General features: G+C 37.3%; 1 protein-coding gene across 2 annotated transcripts in view; it reads right to left on the bottom strand.

Annotated features, from left to right (window-relative positions):
- The window catches only part of csmd2 (CUB and Sushi multiple domains 2), a 312,145-nt gene that overhangs the window by 22,578 nt on the left and 273,275 nt on the right, over positions 1 to 16,292 (bottom strand). For both annotated transcript variants that reach the window (XM_088329136.1, XM_088329135.1), the window contains 8 exons: positions 14,645 to 14,833; positions 12,713 to 12,886; positions 10,750 to 10,932; positions 5,895 to 6,071; positions 3,649 to 3,828; positions 3,395 to 3,568; positions 1,655 to 1,828; positions 1,215 to 1,288 (listed from right to left, as the gene is read on the bottom strand). In XM_088329136.1, the coding sequence (XP_088185262.1) occupies positions 1,215 to 1,288; positions 1,655 to 1,828; positions 3,395 to 3,568; positions 3,649 to 3,828; positions 5,895 to 6,071; positions 10,750 to 10,932; positions 12,713 to 12,886; positions 14,645 to 14,833 (1,325 nt within the window). The remainder of the gene's footprint in view (positions 1 to 1,214; positions 1,289 to 1,654; positions 1,829 to 3,394; positions 3,569 to 3,648; positions 3,829 to 5,894; positions 6,072 to 10,749; positions 10,933 to 12,712; positions 12,887 to 14,644; positions 14,834 to 16,292) is intronic.

Genomic DNA, 16,292 nt, shown 5'->3' with positions numbered 1-16,292 from the left:
TCTGCTGACCACCACAAAGGTAAGAAATCCTATTCATCATTCTTTTATTTTTTTTATTCTTACACGTTCATGTTAGCGTAATCTTTCGTACGGAAGATTACGATAACGCGAACGTACAATTAGCCTGGGTTAGCTTTAAGTTTACGTTAAAGATTCAGTAAACATTCAGGGTGTTGGAACAGAGCCCAACATTGAGGGTGTTGGAACGGAGCCCCGTTTACAATGAACCGCTCACCACTTGTTGTGGAGACCCGGGTGCTAAATGACTTGTAAAAGACCTGATTTTTTTTATTTTTACACATTCATGTTAGCGTAATCTTTCGTACGGAAGATTACAATAACGCGGACGTACGATTAGCCTGGGTTAGCTTTAAGTTTACGTTAAACATTCAAGGTAAACATTCAGGGTGTTGGAACTGATTAAAACGATTTACATTATTTTTAATGGGAAAAATGATTTCGGTGATCGAACAAATCGGTTTTCGAACAGGGTTCTGGAACGGATTATGGTCGAAAACCGAGGTTCCACTGTACATAATATCATGACATTTTTCTTTTCTTTTTTTTTCCCCGTTTTTAATATTGGACGCCGCCAAAGGAGACTTCTTAGGATGCCAGTGTTTTTCGTTGTTTTAACTATAATTGCTCACTGCTGTTCATTATTTTGACTATAATGCATTATTTATATCATTGTCACTAATGGCAAATCATGTTACTGTTTGTTGACCCCAAGACCCTTTGGGGCGGATCTGCCTTTTGTAAAGTAAAACATTTAACAAAAAGAAAGGGGTCTGGGGAGGATCTTTAAAATAATTTGGACTTTTGCATCATATTAAAAAAAAAAAGGCCTCTCCTGCTTTCCTTGCGAGTTATAAATTCACAGTTTACATCATTGTCACTATTGACCAATCATGTTGCTCTTATTTGAGTCCTACACCATTCCAGGCGGGTTTACTTTTTGTAACATAGGATGTTTCATAAAAAAATAAAGGTTTTAGGGAAGGATCTGGAGAACAAATTGGAATGTTCACATCTTGAGGGTTTTTGTACTGTCCTTTTCTGTTCTCCTTGCAATTTTAAAATGCATTGACGTCTCTTCTTGTACAAAATTATCAAAAAAACAGATGGGACAGTCTATTTCAATTTCCATTTTCCCATCAACGACAGCACCAACATGATCTGTTTGTATGAATTAAGTTAACTTCAATCCGTACCTGATAACCTTGACTGTTGTTCTGGTTACCAAACAAGGGAGAACCCGGGTCTATGCAGGTCGTGTGAGTGGGATCTGTAAAAAAAAAAAAGTAATTTTTATTCACCTCACACCCAACAATCAAATGTTTCGCCATAACAATAAATGAGCAAAATCGTCACCGCAGTATGAAATATAATCTGCCTTGTTTTATTGCACACATATAATGATTATACTGCTGTAGTTTTTGTTGTGCAGAGACAGTCACTGATAAAACTGTTTTAGTGGCTCACTTCTTTTACTAGAACTGTTGAGGTGGATATATAAAAAGTCACCAAACACATGTCTAAGTGCCAGAAAGTTCAAAAAAATTCTCTTGAATCATTAAGTGTAGGAGAAATAGTTGGATGCCTGTAGCTGTGCTTGGTGCTGAATGACAGGACTCCATTTTATGTCACCTACCAATACAAGACGGCTGTGTCCCACTCCAGGTGCCATCGTATTGGCAGTACCTTCTTGTGGAGCCCACCAGTATAAGCGGGGGAAAGCACGAAAAGGAGACGGATGAAAGGTAGGTGAAACCTCGGTCTTCTCGCCTACCTTGGGCGGGCAGGCCTGGATCTCCGCAGAATACAGCTGCAAAGTAAAAATATATACCTTAACATTTTAATTTATGCATTCCCTCAATGGTATTTCATGCAACATGCTATTTTTTGTGGGTGAAATATTCGTACTCTGGTAGGTATTTTTACACATATTTCAGTGATGTGCAGTCAGTGGGGGCAAGTGATTATATAATCAATACAAATAGTATCTAACATATTACTCTGTTGAGTCTCTGGTTCGGCAAAGTGAGGCACACAATTTGCTTGCCTCATGACAGAGGGCAGTAGTGAGAACAAGAATTCTTATTTGGTGCACACCTCAGACCTAAACCATGTTATTATTCATAGTATTAGCAAGCTAACAGCGAGCAAAGCGATCCAGTATTTGTTTTTCCTCATCTTCATCCTTCCTCATTGTTTTTCTTTCTTTCTTTTTTTACCTATTCATGTTTTTGTTCAAATAAAGCAGCACATATACTTTATTTATAAGCTAAGATAAGACAATAAAATGTTGCAACAGTTTATATATTGCTTTCCTGCTGTGCCATTGAATGATAAATAAAATGTAGATTGTTTTTTTTTTTTCATAAATATGACCGTGCCTCACTGGACACAAACCACATGTACGCACTTTTATGCTAATTTGTGTACAGTACTGTTCAAAAGTTTGGTGTCGCTTGGAAATGCCCTTATTTCGAAAACAAAAACCTTTTTTTTTTGTTTTCAATGATGACATTATACTAACCAGGAATGCACCCAACTTTGTTAACATTGTAAAATATATTTTTCGCTGCAAACGTCTGTGATTTTAATGATATAACTACATAGGCGTATAGAGGTTTTCAACAACCAGCAAACCCGTGTTTTTATAGTCACTGTGTTTGCTAATTGCGTTAGAAGGCTCGTGGATGTTTAGAAAACCCTTGTGCAATTATGTTAGCACAGGTGAACACAGTTTACCTGGTGAGATAAGCTTAAAAACTGAACTTTCTTTTATCCAGTTAAGTTTTTGGAGCATCATATCTATGTGTGTAATTACACCTTGGAAATGGCCAGCAAAATGTATTACTACAACTCGACAGTATTCCTGTTCTAAGACATGTAGGCTATTCCGTAAGATAAATTGCCAAGAAAGTGATGGATTCCTACAATTCTGGGTACTACTCCCTTCAGAGAACAAGACCGAAAAGGCACAAACCAGAGTAGAAAAAGAGGTTGGAGTACATTACTGGCTCTGGCTAGAGAAATAGATGCATTACGGGTTCTCAACTAGAAGCTTCGTTAACTAGTAACCGCAAAACACTAGTGTCAAACATCTACAGTGAAAATGCGACTCAGAGATGCCACCCTTCAAAGCTGACTGGTAAAAAAAAAAGAGATATCTGACACTGTCCAAAAAAAGAAAGACATTAATATTGACTACTGAAAACAGACATCGGTCAAGTCGTTTGTCAGATAAAGCTGTGAATTTCCAATGGAAAACACACAATTGTCTCGGTGACCCTAAACTTTTAAAGAGTAGTGTATTTATATACATATACAGATTTACTGATGTGTATTTATTGTACTGTATATACATACATATGTGATTACTTACGAAAACATTGCGGTTTCTCCCCACTCCAATTGCCATTGCCTTGGCAAGTTAACACTGTAGGCAATGACAGCTGGTAACCTTGGTTACAAGAGTAGCTGATGCTGGAGCCCCAGTTGAAGTCCGTACCAACAACTTGGCCATTGGGAATAATTGGTGGAGGACCACAAATAATTGCTACAAGTGAAACATGTGGAAATATGAGAAAGAACCCATATTGTGGCTTTTGAAAGACCCAACAGGTGATCGAACGCTACCTTTACAAAGAGGCTTGGTGCCGTTCCAGGTCCGAGCCTTTGTGCAGATTAAGGTGGAGGCTCGGTCGGCGTCCATGGTGAAACCAGGGGAGCACTGAAAACTGACCATCCGGTTGTAGATAAAATCGTTCCCCAACCTCACTCCGTTAGCAGGGACTCCGGGGTCACCACAGTTGATGACTAAATGCAGATTACAGAATAGAGTAAAACAGTCATTATACTTTCAAGGTTAAGTAAAGTGGTTCTTCCTGATATGAGCACCTCAAAACATGAGAATTTCGATATGAGATATTTATTTGGAAGAAAAATCTTGCTCCCCATATGACGGTAAATCAAGGTCACGAGCATTCTGAGAGACTACCACTGCATACCGCTCGAGATCACCCACCTCTCATGACTGCTCACCGTCAGCATCAGCTCATTCCAGTTTGTGCATGCAAACTACTAAAGATATTAAAAATAGTCATTTTTTATGATTAATTTCATTTTAAATACAGTAACTTCAGTTTTAAGTTTACAGTAAATGCTTACGCATCATTAATAGTCCCTTGATTTCATGCTAAGGAAAGAATAGCTCCCCGTATAAATAGTTCTAACTCCCCTTATTAAGAGGTTATAAACATTGCAATCCAACGAGGCAATTAATTACTCACAGCAAGACAGACTATTCAGAATTCTGCGATAACATTAGCAAACAATGTTGACGTTGTCGTGTGCTACCAGTGAACAAGACGATCCGTTTGGAGCAGAAATTAGCAAGAAAAGATCAGTATGCCGCATACCCTAGTGCAGACCTGGGCACTGGGTATGTTCTGCATGATTTTTGAGGTTCCTCTGATCCAATACAGGTGATTCCAATCACCAGTATCGTTAATGAGCACTTGCTAGCTTGCTAACGAGGTTATAATTTGTATCACCTGAGTTAAAGAAGAGAAAAATTCAAAATCTGGCAGGACGTATGGCCCTCCAGGACCGGAGTGCCCAGGTCTGCCCTAGTGGATACCCACTGGGTTTGGAACTGGCATTAGGTTTGTCCAATCACCACACACCTGTGCTTAATTACCCCGGCTCTTCCTGATGACATTTTAAATTCCACTGTAATAGCTACGTCAAAATTGTTTTTTTATTTCCCATATCCGGTTTGGACATTTTGTTAATTAGTCGTGACAAGCTGTTTTTGTTTTTTACTTTGTTCAATGCATTTTTACTTCCATTTTTTTTTCTCCTCTTGTTTTTATTAGAAGTTTTGTAACCCCATGTTTGTTACTTTCTTCCTTGCATCTGCTTTTCCATTTCAGTCTTTGTTTCTGGTTTGAAAATTGACAGGTTTGATTTTGTTTGGGCATTTAGTTGTTTTGTGACCACTTGTTCGTTTGTTACTTTGTTCCTGGTTTTGTCAATAAATAGCATCTTTATTTTGAACCCCCTTGCCTCAGTACATTTATTTTATTTATTTCCTCCCTAGAAATACTTATATGACAAACACAGTTGGAACTGATGAAAATAGGGATAGTTTGACGAGTGTGTGATCTTTGTCAATCTCCGCACCATGCGCCCACCTTCTCTTACAGTGACTGCCTCCATGGTAAGTGCTCATAATAAACTAGTACATCATTTCATTGACATGCTCTTATCTATCTATTCATTTATTTTATTTTATTTCTTATTACAACTTGAATGTTTTATTAGTGATGAAAAATATGTGTTTTATAGCTATTTATGGTTCACTTGGATGCTTTTGGAAGGAGGGTTAAGGACCCATTATTTTTTTAATTATTTCATTTTAGAAAAATGTGCTTGTTATTACGCGGGCAATTCAAGCTACGAGCAGGATTTTGAAACAAATTAAAAATATTTATGGAGAGGTACCACTCTAATGCAGTAACATCTATGGTGTAAGATGCATTGAGTTAGTTACCCACGTGCTCTGATTAGATCCAAAAAAAACAACAATTACGACCATTCAATGGATCGTTTGTATCCAAGGCAATATTCTTGATTTATTGATTCAATTTAGAAGAGGAGGCATTGCATATCTTATCATTGCAAAAACGTAGGTTATTTCTATTTAATGACACCCAATTTAGGTCTGTTTGTAAAGCCATTTAACTGACAAAATAATCTCATGCTTGGGTGCCAATAAACTGAGGTGCATTTCTTACATGGGGGAGTTAAAACAACCAATATACTAAACACATAAATGAACATTTACTATTGATTGAAACCAAGTAACAGCAGTTAATTACCAGAGCACTCAGGCATGTTGCCAGTCCAGGTGCCGTTTATCGTGCAGTGTCGGGTGAGCAAGCCGGTAGAGTAGTAGCCGTCTCGGCAGGCATAAGTAATCGACCTGGAAAAGGTGAGGCCGTCGTGGATCAGGATCTGGGCGTTTCGAGGGGTGCCGGGGTTTCCGCAGGAAATGACTGAGTTTGGAAAAAAAAAAACAACGTTTTAGTCGGCATCAATGAACATTAAAAGTGAAAAAAAAAAAAAGAAAAGGGACAGTGTGCATTACTTCTTTTGTTCGTAAATCTAAATGTGATTTTTTATTTTAATTCGTCTTTGTCTTTAATTATTCTTTTTTCCGTTTTCTTGATTTCCTTTTCTCTAATTTTGTCTTCATTTTTCAAATTATTTCTGTCTTTTTTCTTCTTTTATTATTCTTTATTTGCTCTTTTGTTTCCTCATTTTGTTCACAAAAGGCAGGGCAAAAAACCGGAAGAAAAAAGGTTCACTGAGTTGTTATAGTTGGTGTCATCCTTGGGCATTCATTGTTAAGTTACACTATGCAACACAATGGAATCTCGTGGTCTAATAATACACACTGTCCCTTTAAAATGCAGATTTATGTACTAAATGCTTATAATTTAAATCACCATTGTTTTTATTGAATGAATGGAGGGGTTTTACATCTAACTGTTGCTAAATAAGTCAAGTCAATGTAAGGTTTGCCATTTATAGCTGTCAATGGCATCTCATCCCTAAAAATGGAAAATCAGTCAATTTTCGCCGTTGAAATTATGAAAAACTTCTTAAATATCGGACTCTTGCAGAGATGCTTGCATGGTAGTCACCAGCTTGCATCAGACTCCCTTGAGGGGATCGGTCTTCTATCTCGGCCAGATGTGGTCTGGCCTTTGAAGCCGGTGCCAGCTAAGAGCAGAAGGATGGTGTCGCATCACTCGTATGCACCACAAAAAAGATCCAGCCAAGGGGAGGCAGGCCAGAAAGGTTGTGGCATAAGGAGAAACATGTTTGTTACTAAAAAGAGGAAAAAATAATCTGCCTGAAGTCTGCTTGGATACAAATAGTGAATTAAAAAATTGATATATTGTAAATTGGTCAGTGCACCTGACTAACAGCTTCATGCTCACGTGACATGTTTACAGAACATGTGACCATTCAAAATGTCGATTACAAAGACCAGCACATATGTACTACTGCATTGAAAGAAACTACAGATGATGACTATGTCATGTAAAACTTGAGCGCTACATTTCAGCACCAGGGCAACCATACTGTTGAAAATAGTGCGACACAGACGTGTCTTTTTGTGTTATTACGTTCACTTGTTATTGTTCCTTGAAGATAGAATAAACTTTAAGTGACATGGCATTGACACTTATGGTGCCAAAGTGAAGTGTACCGTCTTTGATGGTTAATCCCCTATGCTGTTTAAATTCCAATGTAAAATATTTAATATCGTGAAAGCACCGTTAATATTGAATAACATACTGTCAATCGTCTCGTTTTACTTCTTATATATTATATGAATAACCTCGGCAAAAACATCCGACGGATTTCTCCTCTAAAAAGAGGTCATTCATTTTTCCAGGCATGACCTACAGTTTTTTTTTTAGAGTGCATGCACTTTGAGAGATTTTGTTATGAAAAGGAGTAATTACCCTTTATCTGCTAAACTAGGTACCACTGCGTATTTTAAAGACTTCATATTTTATCAGAGAAACCAGAGACATTTTGCAATTATTTTACTCAATTATTTTTTGGTATAAATTATCGATTTGATTTACAAAATAAAATGCATGGTCCTGAAATTAACTTGTTTTAAATCTAAAACGAGCAACACATTCTGGCTACAGAGTAACCATATGTTTTTCCTGATTAACCAGCAAAAACATTCATTCAGAGAATACATTCGAGAAAATGTTGCTATTTTGAAGTCATGTTTAGTTGGGGGGGCGGCAGTAGCTCAGGAGGTAGAGCGATCGTTTTAGGATTAAGGGATCCCAGTTCGAATCCCGGCTTGTCCGTGTTACATGTCGAAGTGTCCTTGGGTAAGACATTGAACCCCCAATTACCCCCAATAAGCAGGTTAGCGCCTTACATGGCTGCACAGATCACGGCCGCTATTGGGAAATGTGAAGCACAATGTAAAGCGCTTTGGGAAGTCATTGACTTGAAAAGTGCTATATAAATGCAGATCATTTCATTTCATTGTATAGGCCTTAAGCACAATGAGTCTCAAAGGGATGCACAGACCACAGATTATTGCAAACCAGGGACTATTATTACACTATTCCCTGATCTAAAACCTACATGAGAGCAAGGAAAAACTAAAAAATCTCAACATGAGGAAAATTAACAAACTGTGAGAAAGGACCACACATGAGGTAATCAAGTATATATATTTTTTTATCCTAGTAGTTTGGTCTAATCATTGCTGAAAATATTTCCTATATATGCTAGAAAAACAGAGTGCTCGTTTTAAGCCTTATTTTTTCAAAATAATTTATTTGAGGAGTGATATAAAAATATTGGTACAAGAAAATCCTACTCAAAATGGATTAATGTTCCTACCAATGGGAAAATAATGTATTCTTGCAGTTTTGCTTCACCTACAACACATTGTATTATAGTTTAGTTATGTTAAATCACATATAACATATTTTAGTATTGTTTAGTAATGTTAAATCTGTAATCCAGTTTTACAGAAAATGGCATTAACTCGAGCTGCAAGAAGCCATAAAAGGCAAATGCAATCCATGCTACATTACGGGCACATAGATTCAATTTCATGAGTATTCACCTCAGTAGACCTCTGTACACGCTTACTACTGAGCTGCACTTGTTGTATTTTTTCTTTGCAAACAGCATGCACAAAATAAAAAGGCTTTTTTTATTCTTATGCTGGTTAATAAAGAGTGAATGAAAGACAATACTTTAGGCTAAAGTACAGAATGAAAGATCAAAACAAAGGGCAATGGTGACGAGGGCATTTTCCTTATATTAAATAGATAGATAAATAAATAAATCAGTAATATAATCTGCTTCAAAGAGAAAATATGTCTCATTTTGCGTATTTTAACCTGCGTAAGGAATTCCAAGTATTATTTTAGTCTTCAACAAACACAAGTCAACTCCCAACCGTCTCTCTGCTCATTAACATCTACTTCCCTATTTAACACATTGCTTTCATTTTCCGCCACTTGTCAATAACCGCAGTGCAGTGGTTGTGAGTTTTTTATTTTCTGTTTCTCTCTCTCTCTCTCTCCCTCTCTGGTGTCCTTTGGCTCTTGGTTTCGAATCCCGAGGCGTTTCCTGCTCGGTTGGCCCGGGTAATCCGGCAATCGTCTTTGGGGTCTGCCCCGAGGTCTCAACTCAGATGTGTCGGGAATAGCTCTGCAGGAATGCATCCTGAGCAGATTGCTTATCGACCTCCGCTGTCTGCTTTGGGTGCAAACGGAGAAGTGCGTGTGCTTTATGCTCACCGATTCCCAGTTTTTGTTTGTTTCATCAGAATTATATGTTAATATTTATTACACACTGAAAAACAGATACTTTAGGTCTATATTCCCCCATTTTTATGACCTATATATTTTCATTATTTATAAGTAAATTATTTAATGTTTGTTCTGTTATGTTTTTTAATTATACTTGCTTACAATGCATATTGTGGTTCTGTTTTTCTATTAGACAACTGCAAAGGAGATTGTTAAGGATGCTAGGGTGTTTATTTTGACTATTATTGCACACTGTTGTTTAGTAAATGAGCTTACTGTATTGTGTTACTTTGACTATTATATACTGTTGACATCATTGTCAAAATTGGCGAATTAGGTTTCTATTCTTTGATTACAACGCTTTAGGCAGGACCTGCTTTTTGTAACCCAGGAGGTTTATTAAAGAAATGGCTCATGTGAGGACCTTTAGAACAGGTCTTGAGGGTTGTTGTTGACTCTTGTTCTCCCTGCTAACTCAAAATGAATTCATGTTGCCTCTACTTATTTGCATGTTCACTAACCTATAAATTCATCAGTCGATTTAAGAAACATGTTTAAATAAGACGATAAAAGCATTACTTTAATCGAGCAAAATATCCACAACTGTAGGAATAGATAATATTTTCTTTCATTTTAGTATAAAATGTCTTGAAGTACAAATGAAAACAATTACTTATGACATATCTAAAGCGTTTTACTTTTTTGCAATGTATACATTTGTTTAATTCAATTTATCATACACTCAAAAACATAAATTCTAAAACAACAGAAAAAACAACGTACACTTTTAGCAAACCCAAGCGTATTTTAGGTACATTTTGTGTGTTTTTTTTTTTTATATATTTTTTTTTCCCCCACCATTATTTAAAAAAAACATTTAACATGAGGAAAACAAATGGCACAAAAAACAACCAAGGAAAAATGAACATTTTCAATACAAATATGAGTACCATACTCACAAAACTTACCATTAGGTGTGTTGGACTATCATTTTACTCACCTTAAAAATGCCGAACAATTGTTTTTTTTAAATCGACAGATTTTATTTTCAAAACAAAACAACATCTTGACTCCAGACAAGTGTTTTAGTCATACTAAGTCTTCATGTGTGAATAAAAAATGACAAACAACTGCATTAGATTTTGGTTTTGTTAAGTTTCCCACATCTGGTGTTACACAAGCATTTTTTTTTGTATTTGATATTCGTGTGGAAATCTACCGTATGTTGGTTCTTACTGCTTGTTTTTTGTTTTTGTTTATTGTTTTTTTTTCTTTTTATAGAAAATGCTTATCTCTTAATTTGCTATAAATTGGCATTGTAAGCTACGAAAGATTTGTAGTATTTGGTAGCACTGCATACCGTGGCATTCAGGTTGGGTCCCCAGCCAGGTCCCATTGGCCAGGCATATTCGCTCCGGAGAACCTTGGAGGGAATAACCCGGCTCGCAACTGAAGCGTACGGCGCTGCCCACCGTAAACTGGTCCCCCAAACGAATGCCGTGCACAGGAACGCCCGGATCACCACAAAGACCTGCCGAGTCGCCTACAAGAAAGGAAACAGATTGAGAGCTAATAGACAGGAAAAAAAAGGAAAAGAGCAAGCAAAGGAACTGATTTCAGGGTTGACTGCTTCTACCTTAGCAGAATTGTTTGCTATGATGGATATTTCCCTATTAGAGAATAACATAATGCGGGAGCAGGATTTCTGCCACAGGCGCTCATTCTAAATGATCCCTCTACAAAATAAAAAAAATAATAAGTGCAAAATAAGTCTAACCCTCTCAGGTCGTGCTGTCATCTCTAATGGACTTTCCTCACGTACTTCATGGTAACATATGTAGGCCCTGTTGACATTTGTAGGCTTAGAGTGAAAACCCTCCATGCTCTTCCACGTGTGACTTTACAAGTACGTGATATAAAGAAAAGTAGAAGTGCAGGGGCTAACATCTTTATTGAGCTTCATAAACAAGCTAGGATATAAGCATCCTGGCTCCGCCGTCTAATATAAGTGGGATAAAGACGCTTTATGGAGGACACTCTTCTTGCCCTTGAGGCCGATTAAGCAGGAAGGAAAACATTTATTCTTTTTTTCCCAGTTGACTGAAAACATCTATTCCCTAAAAGACCAAGACTGACTAGCATTGTGCTAAATATTGAGTAATCGTAAAGCATGAACAAATAAATAAGTCACCTGACTAATTGTGTTGAGGAATGTCCTGATTCAATCCATTGATCGAAATTTGGACATGATGTCGTGTTTGGTGGCTAGATCGGTATCCAATGTAGTTTCCATTCCAGGACTATATATGCCCATTTCTCGTATGTATATGAATACATGACATTATAGCTATACAATGTACATTTTTTGTTCCTCCCTATGTCTTTTTCTTTCTTGGCGCACTCTGGCAGGCTGTGGTTCAATGGAGAAAAATTCTGGGGCCATCTGTTATCATCCTCAGGTATATTTCCTCAGATGGTTAGTCTGTTCCTTGCCATAATGATATTTTATTTCTATTATTATTGTTTTAATTGTATTTCAATCATTGTGTGTTTGTGTGTGTGTGTATATATATATATTAGGGGTTTTTGGTTGTTCGGTGGGGATAAAAGAGGGGGATTCATTGTCATATTGTACGCTGAATGTCTTTATAGAACAGTTTGACTTGCAATGTATTGCCTGAAAAAAAAACGTTTGATTTGATTTTGGCTTTTTGGATACCCGTAGCAGCAAATAAAGGACAATAATATCAGATAACTATAGGTGAGCCTCAAGTTTAGTAAATAAAATACATCAAACTCTTTGTAGAATTGTGGATGCTGTATGTGGAAAGATTGTGAGAATCTGACTGTCAAACAGTGAGTTTAGGTCACTTGGAGTCTTTTTAGTACTCATTTTTAGTCGCAATTCACCATAGAGCAACATTTGTCAAATAATACACAGTGTCTTTTTTAACAGCACGTCCATGACGTATATTTTTAATCAAATATCGCTGGGACGGGTGTTTCCTCAAATGTTCTCAGGTTGATAAATGGCAGTCAGCAACCATTGCAAATGGCACCTGGGTATGGCGACATCAAGTGGATGTATTTAAATCTGCAAGTCATTGTTTGACATGATGCGGCTATTTTTTCTCTTGCGCTTTCCTCTGCACTGTGACATTAGCAGTTGGCAGCCAAGATCTGTCCTGTTGGCCATGTGTTTGATACTGCAGAGTTATAGTCTCAATAAGTATGAAAAAAAAACTGAAACATATATCCAATCAAAAGTTTTTAGTCCGGACATATCAGTTTGCAAAGTTGGTCAAGCGGGGAGGAATCGGTACCGGAGCAATGTGGCGGCGAGCCACTCCACTGCGCATCCAGCTGGCACATTCGCGTTGTGTTGCCGATGATGGTGCGCCGGCCAATGCAACTGTAGCGGATGACCGAACCGACCGTCCTACGGTCGCCCGAGATCTGAGCGTAGGGAGGGATGCTGGGACGCTCACACAACACCACTGTGGCAAAAGTGGAAAAAGCAAATCACAAATTAACAAAGGAAAGTTGAACGCATGTGGTAATAAAACAACATTACACTCTTCAAAACCCCAATAGTGTGCAACACCACTGGCGATTGGAATTTTGATTTCGGCGTCAGTTCAATAGTTTTAGAGCTCGATTTCCAAATCTCTCAAGTGTGCGTAGGACTGAGGAAAATGTCGAGCTGTGCACTTTTAATAAAAGCACTGCAATGATGTCTGAAAACATTTATGACGCCTTTCTAGAGGAGTAATTAGTTTACTTTTTGCCAACATTTTTAACATTATGTATACAATACATGACAGCAGTAAAACAGGGGGTTTGACGGTACTTGATTTAAGATATGCAGACTGGCTCTACATTGCCAGGCTAATAGAATATTGGATTTGGCTTCTTGGAGTGGTCAGTGGCCAGGAGCTGCATTACCCAATTTGGCCGTCAGAGGGCGTTAGAGACCCCACAAAAGCAAACCATGTGAAAGCAGATTTTTTTATCAATTTTGTCGGTATTTATTGAGGGTGTTTTGACGCAAAATCTAGCTAAAGACACTTGCGGATGCCTAAAGTACAATAAGTAAACTTTCACGAAAAAAGGGTTCAGCTGTTTTGAAGCCCATAGGTCACATAAAAACACACGGACACACAAATTGGATTCATAAAATAATTTAGATGACATGAATTTAGACTTTGATATTTACCGACTCCAAATATTTCAACTTTGTAATACACAAAAAATGTCCTCAACGTATACATCCGAAACAAAAAAAAACAAATATGTTTTTCTTTCAGTATTAATGGATTTATTGTCAGGTCGCACCAGCGTTTTAATTCTTGAGGACAGAAGACAAGCAAATGTTTTTTGTCCGTTACCATGGCAACCACCAATGACAAAAAGGCAACTTATAATGCCTGTGTTTCAATCCGTCACTATTTTCCAGAGAACTGTTGCCATTTCACAGTCGTTTAGAAATATAAGGTGTCCTACAAAAAATGTCTAAACGTTTTATCAGCTAAAATTGTTATTGTTTATAAAATTAACACATTAAAACGGGTGATGCAAGCCAGACTTGCAAAAATGTATTTTGAAATGTTACTGGAAATGTTTGGGAGGGATTTTAACAAAGAACCACCTACACGAGTTACCATCACCTCAATTAGAGATAAGTTTGTAGCTGATGGGACTATTCAGGACATTCATAAGAAGCGTTAACCCAAATGAAGATTACTGGAAACGACCAAGAAAGTCTTTGTGGCAAGGTAATCGTGCTGTATGCATTTCAAAGTCCTTTCATCGTATATTGAAACATTTTAATATGGATAGCTATAATAAAAGATTTGTCCATTTTTTTAATGTTTGCCATGACTAAGTTCAATGGGTTCAGTCCATATAGATATAACAAATAGTAGAATGATCATTTTCTAAAATCTGCACACCATTTTGGGGACATCCTGTATAGGGCTCGCATTTTACGCGATGCAACCCTCATTCGCATTTGTCACAGTAGTAAAAATGTGTTAACCTTCATAATCACTAACTTACTCTTTGGTAGTCCCTAGTGAATAGACACATTCAAACAAATCCAACCTGATCAACATAGAGGAGAGCTATAATGAGCACGACTAAAAACGGCTTCAAACAGTCCTTTATCAACCGTCTGAATTCCTGAAACAGGACTAAACTGTTGACAGATAAGACTCTGCGTGAATCACATCCCCCATCCTGCTGAAGATACTCACAAAGGCACTTGGGCAGGGAGCGGTCCCAGGTCCCGTCTCCTTGGCAAGCGATGGAGTTGGTTCCCAGCAGGTAGAACCCCGGGTTGCAGCGGTACGAAACGCTAGTCAGAAAGCTGTAGCGATGAGGACCACTGGATAAGACTTGCCTGATGCTGTTCTCAACGTGCCCTGGCTCAGTGCAGTTCACAGCTAGGCAAGGAGGAAAAATGGAGTAAATTCATTGGTAATCTAGCATAAAACATGACTGAAAAAATAAACTACATTTATAAATTAGTCGTCACTCAAAACAAGGAAATAATTTTCAAAGAAAACAAGAAAGCAATTAGTTTAATTATATTTTTTAACCTTTTGAGATATGTTATATTGTTACTATAAGTGTAACCAAAAATTGGGTATATCAATCAATTATAATACTTATAATTAAAAACAATAACGGATCAAGATCATCTAACGAGCTGCTGAGTCCAACCTTTAATATTACATGGGAAGTGTATCCAGTTAGAAAATGAATCTTGTTCGGTTCCCCTTGGGATTTTTATCCATGTTTATGTAGCCAAACACCACAGATTAAGATATTCCGTTCATCTGTATCATTCGGTATCAAAACTAGTATCCTATAATGGCAATGTTATTAATTTAAATCACACCAACACATTTAGAGCTCTAACAAATGAGTAACCCAACACAACGGATTGCGGTAATTGCATTACTGTAAACGTATACATGCTTACCTTATTTTATACGTTGTTCGACCATTTCACATTGTGTGTGATGTATAACAGTTTTATTACCAGAACATGTTCTTTAGAAAAAAGGACCAATCTCGTCTTTTCCATTTCGCTTAGAGGTGCTCATATAGACAGGTGTCGCTGTATATGTTTTGGTCAAGCGTACCTCAATACATCTTTTTATATTCAATAACAATACAAAAGACTCAAGGATCGACATGGCATATGGCAAGAATACTAGTTCGACTTAATGCCAATTGATTCATGTACATTTTCATCAAATGCTGTTCATCTCGAGTATAGCCTGCAACATACTGACAATCTAAGTTTTCAATTCTTATTAGGACAGCTTTTATCCAACCAAGCATCCAGCCCTCCAAGCTAATCCCATTTATATAGCAGCCAGGCATACTGCAGGAATAACCAATTGACTTCATTAGAGTAAGCCTGCTGCAGTGTCTCTGAGAGAGAAAACACGTTGACAGACAGAAATACTTGCAAAAAAGAGCAGGAGTGCAACAGTTACCATTGAGCTAGAGCATGAAGAAGCTCATCTTGTGAAATATATCAAGATGGTTTTATAGTTTCTCTTTAGTTTTGACAAAAAAATCAGTGATTGACATTTGCTAGTGCTCAATTGAAATACACCATGCCAGAATGTGTGAATGGCTTACAAAAAGTGTCTACAAGCTTTTATGGAGCCATTATGCGCCACTAAGTCCTATTTATTTGCCAGATTTTTAATTGAGCTCATTGTATGCTAATAACCTCGCTCATTTGTCTACTTCCACTCATGCCCACTCATGGGAAAATCCCCCAAGGACAACAAAGCATGCAGTGCAAAATGTATAAGATATATTTTTTGTTTGAAAAATGTAGGATAGACTTTATAAGGACATTTATTTATATATATATATATA

Source organism: Urocampus carinirostris, chromosome 2, assembly GCF_059441175.1.
Source record: "Urocampus carinirostris isolate Australia breed hairy pipefish chromosome 2, RoL_Ucar_1.0, whole genome shotgun sequence".
Classification (NCBI taxonomy): domain Eukaryota; kingdom Metazoa; phylum Chordata; class Actinopteri; order Syngnathiformes; family Syngnathidae; genus Urocampus; species Urocampus carinirostris.
Note: the sequence above shows the minus strand (reverse complement) of the source record. Positions and strands in the feature narration are given on the sequence as shown.